This window comes from Phyllopteryx taeniolatus, chromosome 4 (genome assembly GCF_024500385.1).
Source record: "Phyllopteryx taeniolatus isolate TA_2022b chromosome 4, UOR_Ptae_1.2, whole genome shotgun sequence".
NCBI lineage: Eukaryota > Metazoa > Chordata > Actinopteri > Syngnathiformes > Syngnathidae > Phyllopteryx > Phyllopteryx taeniolatus.
The window spans coordinates 12733676-12749717 of record NC_084505.1 but is presented as its reverse complement, the minus strand read 5'-3'; the positions used below and the strand labels follow the sequence as shown (position 1 = coordinate 12749717).

Genomic DNA, 16042 nt, shown 5'->3' with positions numbered 1-16042 from the left:
TATTTTTCATGACAGTCCTTTAAAACTTTTAGATTGATTTCCTCCCTCAAATCATGTCTGAAATGATGTATGAATAGTCTTAATGTGTATGCATTGTCTGAAGATCATCTGTCAATTCAAGTTACATTTCCATTGTAAATTACATTTCCTTTGACCCATTTAACATGACACATAAACATGACATTATACACCTAATTCAGCAAAATCTGGGGTGAGGTATCACACTGCATTAATACAATCCAATGCCTACATGCTATGTAATGTGTAAATTGCACATCTGTGATTTAAAAATGGTACATGGTATAATGAAATATTTCCCTTTTGCATTAACAGTTAAGTACTGTATTATTAAAAGAAATAAGAAATAATCTGTATGCAGGTAATTTCATAACAGTAACAAGTTTAATTTGGATCTCATCCAGTTTGCGCATTTGGCAGCATTTTAAAACTAGTTTTTCAAGAAGTTGTAATTTGTTGTTTTTCTGAATGGAACGACATTTCCCTCATTGGTTTTGAAGGTTGACTTCGGTTCAAGCCTTGATGGAGGTGTTATCTCTGAACGCTCCTGTTCCTACATTTTGTTGCCGTTCTATGTTGCAGCCCACAGGCCGTGGCGCAGTTATCTTCACTAAACGGCAAGACTGTGGCAGCAGGTGTGGTGACATGTTTGATCGCCTACCCTCTCTACCTCCTCGTCTTCACACTCTTCAGAATGAGCCGCAGCAAGGTAATTATATAATTATACCAATTCCATTACATACAGTATACTGTATATGCGTATCTATATGTATTTCACACATAAGATGACTATTTTCTTTTTTGTGTGTGTGTGCAAACGTTTAGTGTGTTTCAGTGGAGCAGGTGCCTTCACCAGGGGACCAGGAGTCAGTGGAGATCGATTACTTCCTGGACAACTCAATGGCTGGAAGTTCTTTCCTCTGCTTTGATGGCGAGGTAGAGTCCTATGGGCGAAAAACAAAATTCAGACAATTAAAACTGTTCGATGAGCTTTTTCTTGTTGACCCTTTAACTACCTGGTCAACCAATCGGTAGAGCTCATTATGAAAGCAAATCGTCACTTTTTAAGGACCATGCCTTTACCATACAGTAAATGTCAGCTCATCGAATGGGAGACCATATTTTTTAAGGGATTATTTTACATTTCTAGCACGTTTTGTGTATATATAAATTAAATAAATAAAGGTCTGCTTTTGCTCCCTACGCAGATTAGATAAAGAGAGATTTCCTTTTTTATCTTTTAGTGACATCCCAACTATTTGGTAGAGTAACTTCCCAATGGAATTGTAAACTATTTTGTTTTGGTTATTAAAGAGTTGAGGAATTGAAAATTTCAGACTAACACGAACTCCGCTCATTACTTTCCTTCTCATGGTCCATCGCTCTTTCCCCTTTTCTCTCTTTCGCTCGCTCTCGATGAATCTCTGCTTCTCAGACCAACTCAGAGGAAACCAATGTGGATTTGCCCACCCCCTCCACCAAAAGGTCAGTTACTCTGTTGGTGTGACGCTTTTTATTTTTACTTCAAAATCCTTCATTTCAAAAGTTAACATCAGTTTGCTCTGGACATTGGGTGTTGATTCAGTGCTCATAAATGCCTCACTCTCCGTATTTCAGTTTGGAGAGTTGGGGCATGGCAGACGAGGAGACTGAGGACAGAGATTGGCCAGAGCTGTTGGGTCATGTGTCTGTGACAGGAGGGGCGGGACATGGGGCAGGGCTGCCAAGGCTGAAGAGGGGCCAAGGGAGCAGGCACCTGGGTGTGGACATGACCTTTAACCCTGATGATGAGGATGAGCAACGTCACAAGTTTTTTACTTCTTCAGGTAATCAAAGATCACATGTAAAAGTACAAGTAAAAATTAATGTAGCCCTTTGCAGGGCATTTACTGAAATACTTGGAAATTCAACATTTAACCACAGAAAATGATTGTATTGTTGTAAATTACAGTTGTTGTTTACTTTATATAATTTTTGTCAAATGTTAGCATTATAAGTGAATTCAAAAACGTTTATATATATATATATATATAACTACACAGTGGGTACGGCAAGTATTCAGACCTCCTTAGAATTTTCACTGTTTTTTATATTGCAGCCATTTGCTAAAATCATTTAAGTTAATTTTTTTCCACATTAATGTACACACAGCACCCCATATTGATAGAAGATAAACGGAATTGTTGAAATCTTTGCAGATTTATTAAAAAAGAAAAACTGAAATATCACACAGCCGTAAGTATTCAGACCCTTTGCTCAGTATTTAGTAGAAGCACCCTTTTGAGCTAATACAGCCATGAGTCTTTTTGGGAATGATGCAACAAGTTTTTCACACCTGGATTTGGGGATCATCTGCCATTCCTCCTTGCAGATCCTCTCCAGTTCTGTCAAGTTGGATGGTAAACGTTGGTGGGCAGCCATTTTCAGGTCTTTCCAGAGATGCTCAATTGGGTTTAAGTCAGGGCTCTGACTGGGCCATTCAAAAACAGTCACGGAGTTGTTCTGAAGCCACTCCTTCGGTATTTTACCTGTGTGCTTAGGGTCATTGTCTTGTTGGAAGGTGAACCTCCAGCCCAGTCTGAGGTTCTGAGCACTCTGGAGAAGGTTTTCGTCCAGGATATCTCTGTACTTGGCCGCATTTATCTTTTCTTCGATTGCAACCAGTCTCCTTATCCCTGCAGCTGACAAACACCCCCACAACATGATGCTGCCACCACCATGCTTCACTGTTGGAACTGTACTGGACAGGTCCACACATGCCACTTAGAATTAAGGCCAACAATTTGTATCTTGGTCTCATCAGGCCAGAGAATCTTATTTCTCACCATCTTGGAGTCCTTCAGGTGTTTTTTTTAGCAAACTCCATGCGGGCTTTCATGTGTCTTGCACTGAGAGGAGGCTTCCGTCGGGCCACTCTGCCATAAAGCTCCGACTGGTAGAGAGGGCTGCAGTGATGGTTGACTTTCTAGAACTTTCTCCCATCTCCCGACTGCATCTCTGGAGCTCAGCCACAGTGATCTTTGGGTTCTTCTTTCCCTCTCTCACCAAGGCTCTTCTCCCCCAATTACCCAGTTTGGCCGGACAGCCAGCTCTAGGACGGGTTCTGGTCATCCCAAACTTCTTCCATTTAAGGATTATGGAGGCCACTGTGCTCTTAGGAACCTTAAGTGCAGCAGAATTTTTTTTGTAGCCTTGCCGCAATTCTGTTTCTGAGCTCTTCAGCCAGTTGCTTTGACCTCATGATTCTCATTTCCTCTGACATGCACTGTGAGCTGTAAGGTCTTATATAGACAGGTGTGTGGCTTTCCTAATCAAGTCCAATCAGTATAATCAAACACAGGCATACATATATATATATGTTTAAGTCCAAGTTATACTGTAAGTGTCGAGCTTATTCAATAATTCTTATTTTGTTGGGATTTTAAAATATGGAGGAAATCTTTGTTGACCCTTTTGAAGACAAATTGAAGTTAAAATCCATCAAATGTGCATTAATACAGGACAGCTCTATTCACTGAGATAAGCTTGACTTTTTAAAGCATGCTTTTTGTCACTAAAAACAGAAATTTGGGAAAACTTCAGCCAAGGTGAATATTTCCCAAAAGCGAGTTCTCTCCACTTGTGTATAAAAGTGAAACCTTGCCTATTTTGGGTTTTCTCTTGGCTTGCCCGTTGTTTGACATTACAGTGTGCAGTCTTATCGCCTGATATGAACTCATTTGTAGTTAACTGAATCCACTCTAGTATCAGTCGACATGTATGACTACCCTTTACCGAAAATTGGTTTTGACTCTTAAGGCTTCCGATTACTTTACAGTTGGGGGTTATATTGATTTGGCATGCAAATGATAGATAACCTGCCAATGCATTTTTACGTGGTCAGGTTTTTTTTTATTTAAACGCCAGCTCAGTAGTAGGTGACATGAGATTTGACTGTAGAAAATTATGAGAAATCGAGTCAGTGTGGTCCTTATTGTGTGTCCTGTGGCTCTCTTAACTGTGAGTCCACCCTGAGGTTGAGTTGCTTTTCCTCGCAGATGAAGACCTCATCAAATACATTCTGAGCGATGGCCAGAACTTGTTTCCGCAAGCAGATGAAAGTGAAATGGCTGATCTGTAAGTATCGACAGAACGCAAATAATTCACCAGTATTTGCTTTGCCATTTCGGGATCTTCTTTTACTTTTTTTCCCCCATTCCTCGTGTGTGTGTGTCAGGTCGAGCATTTTAGATGACAACACAGAGGTGATTCTTCTCCAGAAAGTCAATGATCCTCTTCCTCTCGAATCAGTGAGAAGAGAACCCCCGAAAACTGCTTTTTCCTCCAATACAGGTGTGTGTGTGTTTGTGTACTACATACTGTATGCATGTTTGTATATGTTTGCTGCAATGACAAGCATCCAGCATTTTGTTGTCTTATCAATTCAACTGCATCAAGGACCGTACTTTTTTTAGGCACTTTTCATGTCAATTGCCAACCTACGATGGCAGCTGAACTAAACACACACAGTTTCTTTTTTTGTTGACAGAGAATCAGAATATAGTTTGGTAGTATATCATTTGTCCTCCTTGCTGAGTTACACACAGTTGTCGTAGGTTGGATCTTATGTTTTCCCTTCAATTTGTCGTCGCTCCACATAATCTTGCATACTGAATAATACTTTTCTGTCCAATAATATGTACTGTCCAGTAATGAGACCTGTTCTGCCCAACTTTATCATACCTGTAGGAGCATTGGTATTTTCGCACCCCTTGTCTCTGAAATCATGAACCGAATTGTGTTTTTCTTCAAAACTTGGAAGTTTTTCCTCCTCGATGCTGAAACAGTTCTAAGATGTTGTTTCCCATGTGATGTAAAAGTGAAATGTTTGTCAAAGGCCCTACATGCATTACGTTGCATTTTTGTCGGAACCCGCCCTTCTGCAGTTGTGGCAGATGTGTGTCGTCCCAGACGGTTCCCTCCCTGGTGTGGACGCGCCGCCCTGTGGGGGAGCTGGGCAGCGATTGCCTTGGCCAACAGTATATCCATTTGGGCAGCTCACGGATTCAATCAGAGGGTTGCCATGATGTGGCTCATCTCCTGTTTTGCCAGCTTCCTGTGCTCCTGTCTGCTACTGGAGCCAATAAAGGTAAGACTCAAAGCATGCTTGCAAAATGTTACTATGTAACACAGACTCACTCAATTTGAAAACTGGACCTAATATTTGTCCTCAGTTCTGCACAAACATGTTTACTTGTACATATTCTATTGGTACTGTTCTAAATGACTCAACCTTGACATCATCCATATTTGGATCCAAAGCAGGCAGCTGATTTCTCAGCCATAAAGTCACTCAGCACTATTGGATCAGCACCAAATTGGCAAATGGAGTTAGCAGTTAGGAAGGGAGGAGAGATGTTTGACATGGAGCCAAGAGATGTTTTTTAATATTTGTTGCAGAGTCCAAATGAACATCAAAGTCAACACATCACATGAGGCCCACTCTTATAAGGTTAATAATACATGCAGTGCTGCGCTGCCTCCTTCTATCATGAATCTGACTATGGGACAGCACAGTGTACTACTGGTTAGCACATCTGCCTCACAGTTCTAAAGTTTTGGGTTCGAACCTCTGCGCTGGTCTTGCAGTGTGGAGTTTGCATGTTGTACGTTCTTGAGTTTTCTCCAGGTACTACGGCTTCCTTCTTTTTTACATTCCACAAACATGCATAGTCAGTTCATTGAAGAATCTAAATTTCCGTGAGTTGTGAATGTGAGTGTGAATGGTTGTTTGTGTGCATGTGCCCAGCGATTGACTGGCGACCAGTCCAGGGTGTACCCCGCCTCTAGTCCAAAGTCACCTGGGATAGGCTCCATCACACCCACGACCCTAATGAGGACAGGTGGGAAAATGTTGGATGGCTGTCTGTCTGTCCACACCATAATGACTGCATTCCTTGGTGGATTTTGTCATGTTTGCATTTTGTATCGCTGTTTAGGTTTTATTGTGTTATTGTTCAATTGGAGTTTTTCTTAAGAAAGATTCACACGGTTCTGACATTTGTCCTTCAGGTGTTGTGTGAGGCCTTCTACTATGCAGTGCTTGTCTGTCGTCTGCGGCCTGAGGACCAGGATGTGTTGGTGGAGTTCCCCACGGTGGAGAGGGTGGTGCAGCGGGTCCACCGGGTGCGGCCACCTCAGGGTTATGCTCTGTCCCAGGACCGGCACCAGGCCCGCAAGGTCCGCCTGCTGCACACTATGTTGAAGGTAAGCAAGAGCTGCATTACGTGCCGGTCAACGTGTATCTTCAGTATTTTCTAAGTTAACGTGATTGGTGGTTTCAATTTTCAGAACTTCCTGGTTTACATGTTCTTCTTGTTGGTGGTTCTCCTTCTCAACTATTCGGACTCTGCCAAAGATGCACACAGCCTGAGGCTGCATACTCAGTTGCAACATGTGCTACACACACCTGAGTACCACAATATCAGCAGGTAAAATCCAGATTCTGCCTTTGCACTGATTATATTGAGCAATATGTATTGGGCTTGTATTTTAATATATTGTAGTGTGGAATGCACCATACTGTGAGCTGTTTCTTTTCTCATGTAATTAAAAAAGGTATCCAAAATATTGTAAATACCTGTAATAAACGTCTACAGAACTACAAACTAGAACCACAATATTAAAATATTGTTAAATCTCTTACAGTGACAAAACTCTGCATTATAATCCATGTAAATTCTTGTCATCGATTGTGTGTATTTCCTAATCTCCCCTATTTTGTCGTTTAGCCGACAAGATGTTTTGACTTGGCTGAAGAAATCCTTATTACCGCGCCTTCTGAACGACTCTGCTCTCCTTGGAGACACAGGAAGTGTATTACTAGGCACAATGAGACTCAGCCAAATCCACCACACACAGGGTGAGATGCCAATTTCAATTTCGTGCACCTAAAATCTAATCTGATCTGAGAAATGCTCTCCAACCAAATATTACTATGTGCACATTAATAACTATTTTGGTCAATTCTCCCAGTTCTGGATGGTTCCAGAGCAAGAGACATGTGGCAACCTACTGTTCCTGCTAGTCTGTGGCATTTGGATCAGAGGAGTCGACTCAGTAACTCCACAGACTTGGTCCTCCAGCTGAACAGAAGTCTGGAGGAGGCCTCCAATTCCCTCCAGCAGCTCCAGCAGCAACACTGGCTTGGTGACAGGTAGATGACTTTCATGTGGTTTTTCAACCAGAGTTAAAGTTGATTTGAACAAACAAGGTGCTGTGAAGGACAATGTAATCAACAAATAGTTATGGGAATGTTTGATGTGTGTTTTCTTACGGATCTGGGGAGCAGATTGTGCACATGTGAACCATTAGACAAGGACTTAACTGTAATGCACCATGCATATCAGGTGTTGTTTGTTTGTTTTTTCAATCTGCAGACCAGCATAAAATGATCGTCCCCAAAGTACAACTATCAATGCGTTTTTGAACAATGACTTATGGACTGAACAGTTGTTTTATCCCACATTTGGATTGCAGATGGAAGATGGACTTAAATAATTGTAATACATTTTTGACAGTCAAATACATTTTCTTTTGTCTGTCTTTGTGTTTGTTTGTAGGAGCCGTGCTTTGTTTGTAGAGTTCTCACTCTACAATATCAACACAAAACTCTTGGCAGTCTTTTCTTTCCTTTTTGAGTTCCCAGTTTCTGAGCGTGCTCAGTCTAGCCTTGACCTCATCGTCATCACTCTGTGGCCAATCACAGGGCTGGATCTGCAGCTTCTTTTAATGGTAAGCACCAACAGGACATGCATTATAAATGCAAACAAATTCCTGTTCTTTGTTTTGCCATTTTTGTGATACAAATTCACTTGTTTTCTTGTTTACTAGATGGTCCTTCTTGCCCTGGTGTTATATTTCCTGGTGCGGGGGCTTTTGGGTTTCCTCCGAGAAGGCTACTCATACCTGCTGTCCACCTGGAGACTCCTGGGCGTCTGTAAACTTGCTCTGGCAGCATCTGTATGCGGCCTGCATCTGAGCCGGTGCGTCATGGCCCAGCAGCAGTGGGCGTTGTACCTCAGTCACCCACGGGATGCCTTCACAGACTTCTACCCACTTGCCAAACAGAGTCAGATGTATACAGTCATGGCGGCCTTGCTACTCTTTATATTAGTACTCAAGGTAAGAAATAATCGTCTTATTAAGCATAATAATGAAGTGTTACGGCTCAGTATAGTTGGGAATGAACACTGATCTGACTTGTTGCTTAGGGGGGGGGATAGTGGTAAGATCATCACACTACCACCACCATGTTTGACTGTTGTTATGATGTTCTTTTTCTGAAATGCTGTGCCGAATTTACGCCAGATATAATGAGACACACACCTTCCAAAAGCTCAACCTTCATCTCGTCAGTCCATATAATATTCTCTCAAAACTCCTAGGAATCATTCAGTTGTTGTTTTTTTTTTTTTTTGCAAAAGTAAGATGAGCCTTTATGTTCTTTTTGGTCAGCAGTGGTTTTCATGGATGCCATTTTTGCCCAGTCTCTTCCTTTTTGTTGTCTCATGCACAGTGACCTTTTACATTTGTTTGATAATCTCAAAGTGAGGAAACTATGTAAGAATTTGAGAAGGGGCCAATACCGTTTCACAGCACTGTCGATAGTGTGGCATCATACCACACAACGTGACCCGGGGGTTGGTCCCAAACCCTGAAATTGATGTAATGAATTTGCCACATCTGTCCAATCAGCTTTATATTGCTAATATTCTCATGACTCATTAAGACTTGACATTGAGATTTCCATTCAATAAAAGTCTGTCTGTTATTTTTTTATGGGCATTGGAGGGCCCTGCAGCATTGGCCACCTAGTGCATTTATACTACGCAGGTACTTACATTATCCCACAACATGTAAACGATTCATGTTTTCCCCCCATTCTTTTTGCACTGTTACACCAGTGTGATGATTCTTGCGAGATTAATCAATAGATTATTGTAATGTGCCAAGCTTTAGGCACTGTACCACTATGGTTGGTACCCCACTGCGAGGGTGTGGAAAAAGGTTGATTAGGGACCAATAAATTATACAAACATAATTGAACACTTTACCAAATAGTGCAGCCTTGCCAAAACAAGGTTTGAGACGCATATTAGATTTAAACATTGATACATATGGTAATTAAAATTAAGTCATTTAGAACAGGTTATTGCCACCTGTATTTGGATGTAGACTATACCCACGTCATAATCCTCCAATATTGTACACTACAATTAATAATCAACCATATTGTAAACATTCATATTTTGTATGAAAAAACTTGTCAGTGATAAATAATGGTGGGATTGATTAGATGGGGCTGCAGCGCAACACGTGGACAACATCTCAGTTAATGTGGTGCAATAAATTCGGACATAAATCGAAGACCTACGCTTTTGAATAAGTTGGAAAATTTCCTTGAATACATTTTGTTTCCCCTGCAATCTTGTAGGCCTCTCATCAGTTGCGGTTCCTGCGAGAGTGGGCCTTGTTTGGCCGAGCTCTGCGATACTCTGTCTGGGAATTGCTGGGCGTGGCTCTGGCCCTGCTGCTGTTGCTGCTGGCGTACTCGCACACCGGACACCTGGTCAGTCTCTGCTTTGGTTCATACTTGTGCTGACCGCCGTTGTTTGTGGCACAGTAGAAACATAAACATGTTCATGACATCCCTCTCAATGTTGGATTATTGTTCAAAGAAGGGAATTATCACATGGGCTATCACAGTCTGAAATGCAAAAAAATGTTCAGGGTGAATTTCGAGTTTGACAAAATTGACATTTTCCCTGGCACATTAGCACAAAATTATTGACCTAGAATTGTATTTAAGCTGATGTTTAAGAGAACCCATACTGAAACCCATGTCCATATTTCACCTTGATCCATTTCAATATCATGCGGTTGCATTTTTTTGTTTTATTCTTTCGAAACAAATGGTTCATTCAACATTCAATATTTTTTTTCTTAGACATACAGTATTTGCCACAGATGTTGCATTGATTTGGTGCATGTCTCAACCAATAGGCCAACACAACACTGCAAGTCTTTTGGCACACACTAAAAAACTCCTGCTGTGTTCCCTTGGTTCGCTTGTGCTCCTGTACTTTTGCTTCAAGTCATATCAATGGGTTTGCCTCAAGCAAACAAGAATGGATGCAGCTGCTGGCTCATTGCAATCCTGCTTAAGGCCTCACGTAAACGTGAATGTGTGCCCAAAATAGACTTATTATCATTTTGTTGTCACTATAACAAAAACACTCTCTACTAAACTTGATATAATTGAATTTACTGTATGTGGTTGTTAAGTGTAGTACGTAGTTGATAGACTGATTATTAGAATTCAAAACAAAAATCAACTCAGACCTCCTGTATTTAATTTGCATGTCCACTTGCTTGCTTTCCCCAAAAAAAAAAACATGCATGTTAGGTTCATTGAGGGCTACATTTCCCATAGGTGTGAATGTGAATGGTGGTTTGTCTATATGTACCTTGTGTTTGACTGGTGACCAGTCCAGGTTGTATCCCTCCTCTTGCCCAAAGGACAAGCAAATGCTATAGAAAATGGAGGGATCGAGGATTTAACAGGGAATGTCTTTTCAAGCATTGTATTAACCTAACAATTCTACAAATAAATATATATATATATATATATATATATGTATGTGTGTGTGTGTGTGTGTATAATAGTTTTCTATATAAGTGCAGTCCATTTGAATCTTAATCATAGAGGGTCAAATAACAATCATGTGCTTAGCAAACATGAATGCTAACTTATGGCAATGTCTGCCTCTCCATTGAGTTTCAAATCTACAGTATATCGAGTGTAATGGAGGCATCTGCTCTTTTTTTCTCGCACTGCAGCTCTTCCACTCCGTCTTTGATGGCTACGCTAGTGTCAGCTCCACCTGTTTGTCCTTGTTGGGCGCTGGTGGCCGTGGGCTGTTGTCATGGGAACCTTCCCGGACACTATCTGGTCCCTCGGGCAGCATCTCCTCACTGGTGTTCCACGCGAGTTTCGCCGTGCTTCGGTTGATCTTGATCTGGTTGGTCACCTCTATTTTACTGAGGAACTACCGGCGTGGACGTGCAGAGTTGTACCACCCTGCTGTTGACCTGCAAGACTACGAGATGGTCGAGCTGTTCCTCAGGAGACTGAAAATGTGGATGGGACTTAGCAAGACCAAGGAGGTACTGAACTAGTTTTAATGCATTATGTGGGCAAAAAGTCTTTAGACACATCTCTTTATCAGTTGCATTCTGGGGAACAAAGTTTTTGTTGAGTTAGCTCTGACAGCTGTTTTTAACTAATTTTTGGGTGCGGAATCCAAAACTGATCTAAGTTTTCTCTATCACGTCAAGTTTTTGGACAAAGTGAGAACAAAGCATAAAAACGAAATAGAACTTACAACGGTATGCACATGGTTACAAGGTTAAGAGAAAAGCCAGCACAAATCCTCTTAATTCCTATTTTATTAGCTTTCTGATTGCAGATATTGATAATATTCGTGAATATTTTTATTTTTTTGTAGTAAATGCAGTGTGCCAGCATCGCAGCTTTTCAGAAGGAAGTAAACGGTATGATATTTTTTGATTCGTGATGATTCGAATCTGAAAATTAGATTCAGCGTTGTTTTTTGTGGAGTGCGGACTCGAATGCCAGTTTGATTCGCCACCAATTCGTGAACAGCCCTAGTAATTACACTTTATAAAAGCATTTTTCTTTGCATTCTATTTGTTTTTATACAATACAGTGCTACTTTACTAAAAACATTTTTTTTTATGGTACATTCTGCGGGGGTGCTTTCAATTAATTTGATGGAACAAATCAAACTCATAAGTCAAAGTAGGACTGTAAATTGAAATGTGTTATTTCCCAGAATCCTGCTGAATGTGACGTTTTTCTCCCTCTGATGTCTTCGTAGTTTCGTCACAAGGTTCGTTTCGAGGGCATGGAGCTGCCGCCGTCGCGCTCCTCGTCAACCAGCGACTGCAAGTCTCTGTGTTTACCACCGCTGGACCGGCCTGACTCTCCATCCACTCCAGACAGCATTGAGGCCGGCTCCGAGGCCTCCTGGTGCCCGGCGACCTCCAGTCCCTGCAGCCTGACCGAAGCGCCCGGCATCGGCCCGGGGCTCGGGCTGGGCCTCGGCCCCGGCGTGGCGGTGGGAGGCGCGAGCTGGAGGGAGAGAGCGGAGACCGAGGCCTCTCTGAAGAGGCTGCTGCCTACCTTTGACGCCCTGCTGCAACAGCTGGACCGTGTCACCATGGCAACGGAGGATCTATTCCATATCGAATGCCGCCTAGAGCGAGCACAGAGGAAGAGGAGACGTAGAGGGAGAGCGAAAGGAGTGGATCAGGGACAGAGTGGAAAGGGGGGAGACAAAAACTGTGGACGAAAAGAAAGGAAGAGTGGCAAAGACAAGCACAAAGGGGCCAAGAAGGCCAAAAAAAAGGACACAGGTGAACTTCCAACAGAGTGTCAGGACTCTGCAGCCAATCTCAAAAGGACTCCTGCAAAGTCCAAAGCACTGCCCCACTCCTCGCCTCCCTCCAAATCCTTCATCGGCGCTCCCCTGCCAACTCCAGTAACAGAACCCATCACTCCCCCTGCTTCACCACCCAGTACCCCTCTTTCCCATTCCCAGCCTCCCAAATCTAGCACAGGGCCTCCATGCACCTCGGTAGCCACCCCATCCTCGCCATCTTCGCCTCCCCCCACCGCCTGGGAGCACCCGCCCGCAGAGAGAGAGACCGTCCCCTCCTCAAGTCTGTTCAACCATCCGGCCCACACGACGACCATCCCCACACACAAGCGAAAACGCAAACCTCCTCCGCTTAAAAACAAGGTGCACCCCAACTAAGCAGGGACGTGAGGGAGGAGTGGACAAGACAACAAGAGAGGAGAAAGTGGGGTTAAGGACGAGAGGAGGGCGGGACAGCTGGATTTGTCTCCGAACACTCCTCTCTAAACCTCACAGATGACAAAGGTCACAGGAAGGTCATCGTTTGATTCCCACAAACAAGGTGCTGGTCACCGGCTCAGACAGCTAGGAAAACACGGAAACCAAGAAACTTGTTCTTTACTCCTCCCGTTCCCCCTTAACCGCTACAAGTGACCCTGGGGGTCACATGGAGGTCATCGACAGAAGCACAGGAACGTGCTCACCTGAGGAATAACAGTTTAAAAGAAATAAAAAAGGAATTAATATTTCTCCATGTTGTGTGTACATGTTTAGTGTATGTAATCAAGATCTGTTGGTACTATTACTACTATGGGTTCTCGTGACCCGTCTGGAATATAAATGTTTTACCACCCCAAATTTGCATGCAAGGCAAACACAGATATGCGCAACACACGTAGACAAACCTCTGCGGCCACTTGTTCAGTGTTACAAATTATGTTGGAGCGGTACAGAGAGGAAGAAAAGCCCAGTAAGTGATGTCATGGGAAATATGGAGAGAGAAAGTCTCAAATCGAAAGAACACAAATGTAAGTTGGAAACAGGAAGGACTTTTGTATTATGTATTTAAGTGCACCTGCCATGAAGCTATATTGACTATCAGTATGCTTACTATTTTTAGTGTTCTATATGGTTGTGATGTAAACGCACTTTTGTTGTAATAGCATTTGTTCTGAAGGGCAGTTGTTATCTGATGTAATAAGCTTGGTATCAAATCCATTACAGATAGTTTTTTTATACTGTAGCTGATCTTTTAAAAAAAAAAAAAAAAAAAAAGCCAAAAGCCTTCGCAGCATTAATGACTTTACCATGCCCATAATTTGTTTTGTACTTAGCACTTTATTGTCAAATGGAACAGATATCCAAGGCTACATATTTAACTCGTCAACTTTATAATTCTTGTTTCGTCATGAAAATGTCTGAGGATTAACAAGGTTTTGAAGCAGTCACCGTTTTTTTGTTTTTGTGATCAATGTATGTACTTTGTTTGTCCTGTGGGCAAATCTCAGGGAACACTCTTTTCCTCAAAACAAGCCAAGGGTTTTTGACACAAAAATGAGTTTGAGTGGCAATGCACCACTTGATTCCTCCCAAGAAAGTAATGAAACAATAAGTATGAATGTGTTGCAGAGGCTGTGTGATTGAGTGATAGTTGACAACCTAAGATTGACTTTTTCCACACTCAACATCCTGCCACATACAATCTCACAAGTTAGAGGACTTTATGAAACCTGATTTTCAAAACTTTGCATTGCGTGTATACACATCTGTATATCTTGGTGCTTAACAATGTATATATTTGTTTTAGCGTTTCGTGGTCATAATGTTATTGTTCTTCAGTTATATATGGTCAGTTAAAGCACAAGTGTTGCAAAGTTTTACATTTTGTCTAGCAAAAGGATTGAAGTCTAAGCTAAAGAAGAAAGCAAGTGCCAAGACTGTTAAGAGTTCATGTCCACTATCCTCGTGATTTTTTTCCAGTCTGTCTCTAAGGGAGCAGAATCTTGTGTAAAACTGTTACCGATAACATTTGTTTTATCCCATCTGTATTTTGCAGGGGTGGGAATTTTCATGCTTTTGCACTTGACAATGTTGAATAAACAGCTCAACAGTAAATTAAATCTCACACGTGTGAGTTCTTCAGTTGTCCCTGCAGATTTAGTTATTCCCATCCATCCATCCATTTTCTTCCGCTTATCCGAGGTCAGGTCGCAGGGGCAGTAGCTTTAGCAGGGACACCCAGACTTCCCTCTCCCTAGCCACTTCATCCAGCTCCTCCAGTGGGATCCTGAGGCGTTCCCAGGCCAGCCGGGAGACGTAGTCTTGCCAGCGTGTCCTGGGTCGTCCTCCCAGTGGGACATGCCCGAAACACCTCAGCAGTGTCCAGGAGGCATCCTAACTATTCCCACTGTACAACTATGTTTAAGCTCAAATTGCGCTTTACATTCTCAGTGCAGGAAAGGCTACCACAAGCCTTTATTAATCAAGTTTTTCAGATTGAGATAGCAGTGGTCTGAGACCATGGTGCTCAGTCGGAAAAGGGTGGCGTGCCCTCTCCAGGTCGGGGATGAAATCCTGCCCCAAGTGGAGGAGTTCAAGTTACTTGGGGTCTTGTTCACGTGTGAGGGAAGAATGGACAGGCGGATCGGTGCAGCGTCTGCAGTGATGCTGACTTTGTATCGGTCCGTTGTGCTAAAGAAGGAGCTAAGCCGTAACTCGATTTACCGGTTGATCTACGTTCCTACACTCACCTGTGGGTCATGACCGAAAGAACGAGATCCCGGATACAAGCGGCCGAAATGAGTTTCCTCCGCAGGGTGTCCGGGCTCTCCCTTAGAGAGAGGGTGAGGTCGGTCGGTCATCCGGGAGGATCAGAGAGTAGAGCCGCTGCTCCTCCACATCGAAAGGAGCCAGGTGAGGTGGCTGGGGCATCTGATTCGGATGCTTCCCGGACGCCTCCCTGGTGAGGTGTTCCGGGCACGTCCCACCGGGAGGAGACCCCGGGGACGACCCAGGACACGCTGGAGAGACTACATCCTTCGGCTGGCCTGTGAACACCTCAGGATCCCCCCGGAAGAGCTGGATGAAGTGGCTGGGGAGAGGGAAGTTTGGGCGTCCCTGCTAAAGCTACTGCCCCCGCGACCCGACCTCAGATAAGCGGTAGAAGATGGATGGATGGAGATAGCAGTTACAATGGGTCTTGTGTTTGCATGCCAAAATCCATGTGTCAGAATTATTTTAATTGTAATGGAATTATTTTTTTTTACCTATTTTGACAGGATTGCTACAACAGCTGAATCCATTAGACAGTATTCCCTTTGCAAGATAGCTTTTACACATCTCAGTGTGCTTGTAAAATGCCTCTTCTAAAAGGGAATCAACTGGGTCCTTTGCTGATCCATTTTAATCTAAATCAATTTTACACTTGATTACAATTTGTACTCTATTTGATTAAAATGTCATTTTTCTCACCAACACATCATTTGGCCCAAGCACTAACCAACCATCCGTGTGTTAAAGGAATTGTTAGTAATCAAACAAAA

The 16042-nt window shown here is 42.7% G+C and overlaps 1 protein-coding gene across 4 annotated transcripts in view; it reads left to right on the top strand.

Annotated features, from left to right (window-relative positions):
- pkd1a (polycystic kidney disease 1a) overlaps positions 1–14620 on the top strand; it is an 87749-nt gene extending 73129 nt beyond the window's left edge. For 3 of the 4 annotated variants that reach the window (XM_061769598.1, XM_061769597.1, XM_061769596.1), the window contains 16 exons: positions 601–727; positions 844–954; positions 1454–1503; positions 1636–1844; positions 4056–4134; positions 4235–4350; positions 4944–5146; positions 6070–6264; positions 6349–6488; positions 6789–6919; positions 7033–7213; positions 7620–7791; positions 7891–8181; positions 9494–9628; positions 10900–11226; positions 11961–14620. In XM_061769598.1, coding sequence (XP_061625582.1) covers positions 601–727; positions 844–954; positions 1454–1503; positions 1636–1844; positions 4056–4134; positions 4235–4350; positions 4944–5146; positions 6070–6264; positions 6349–6488; positions 6789–6919; positions 7033–7213; positions 7620–7791; positions 7891–8181; positions 9494–9628; positions 10900–11226; positions 11961–12899 — 3406 coding nt within the window. In that variant the 3' untranslated portion in view covers positions 12900–14620. Of the gene's footprint in view, positions 1–600; positions 728–843; positions 955–1453; positions 1504–1635; positions 1845–4055; positions 4135–4234; positions 4351–4943; positions 5147–5806; positions 5901–6069; positions 6265–6348; positions 6489–6788; positions 6920–7032; positions 7214–7619; positions 7792–7890; positions 8182–9493; positions 9629–10899; positions 11227–11960 lie in introns of those variants that run through there. The other variant, XM_061769599.1, reaches the window with a different exon arrangement.
- Positions 14621–16042: the final 1422 nt, after the last annotated feature.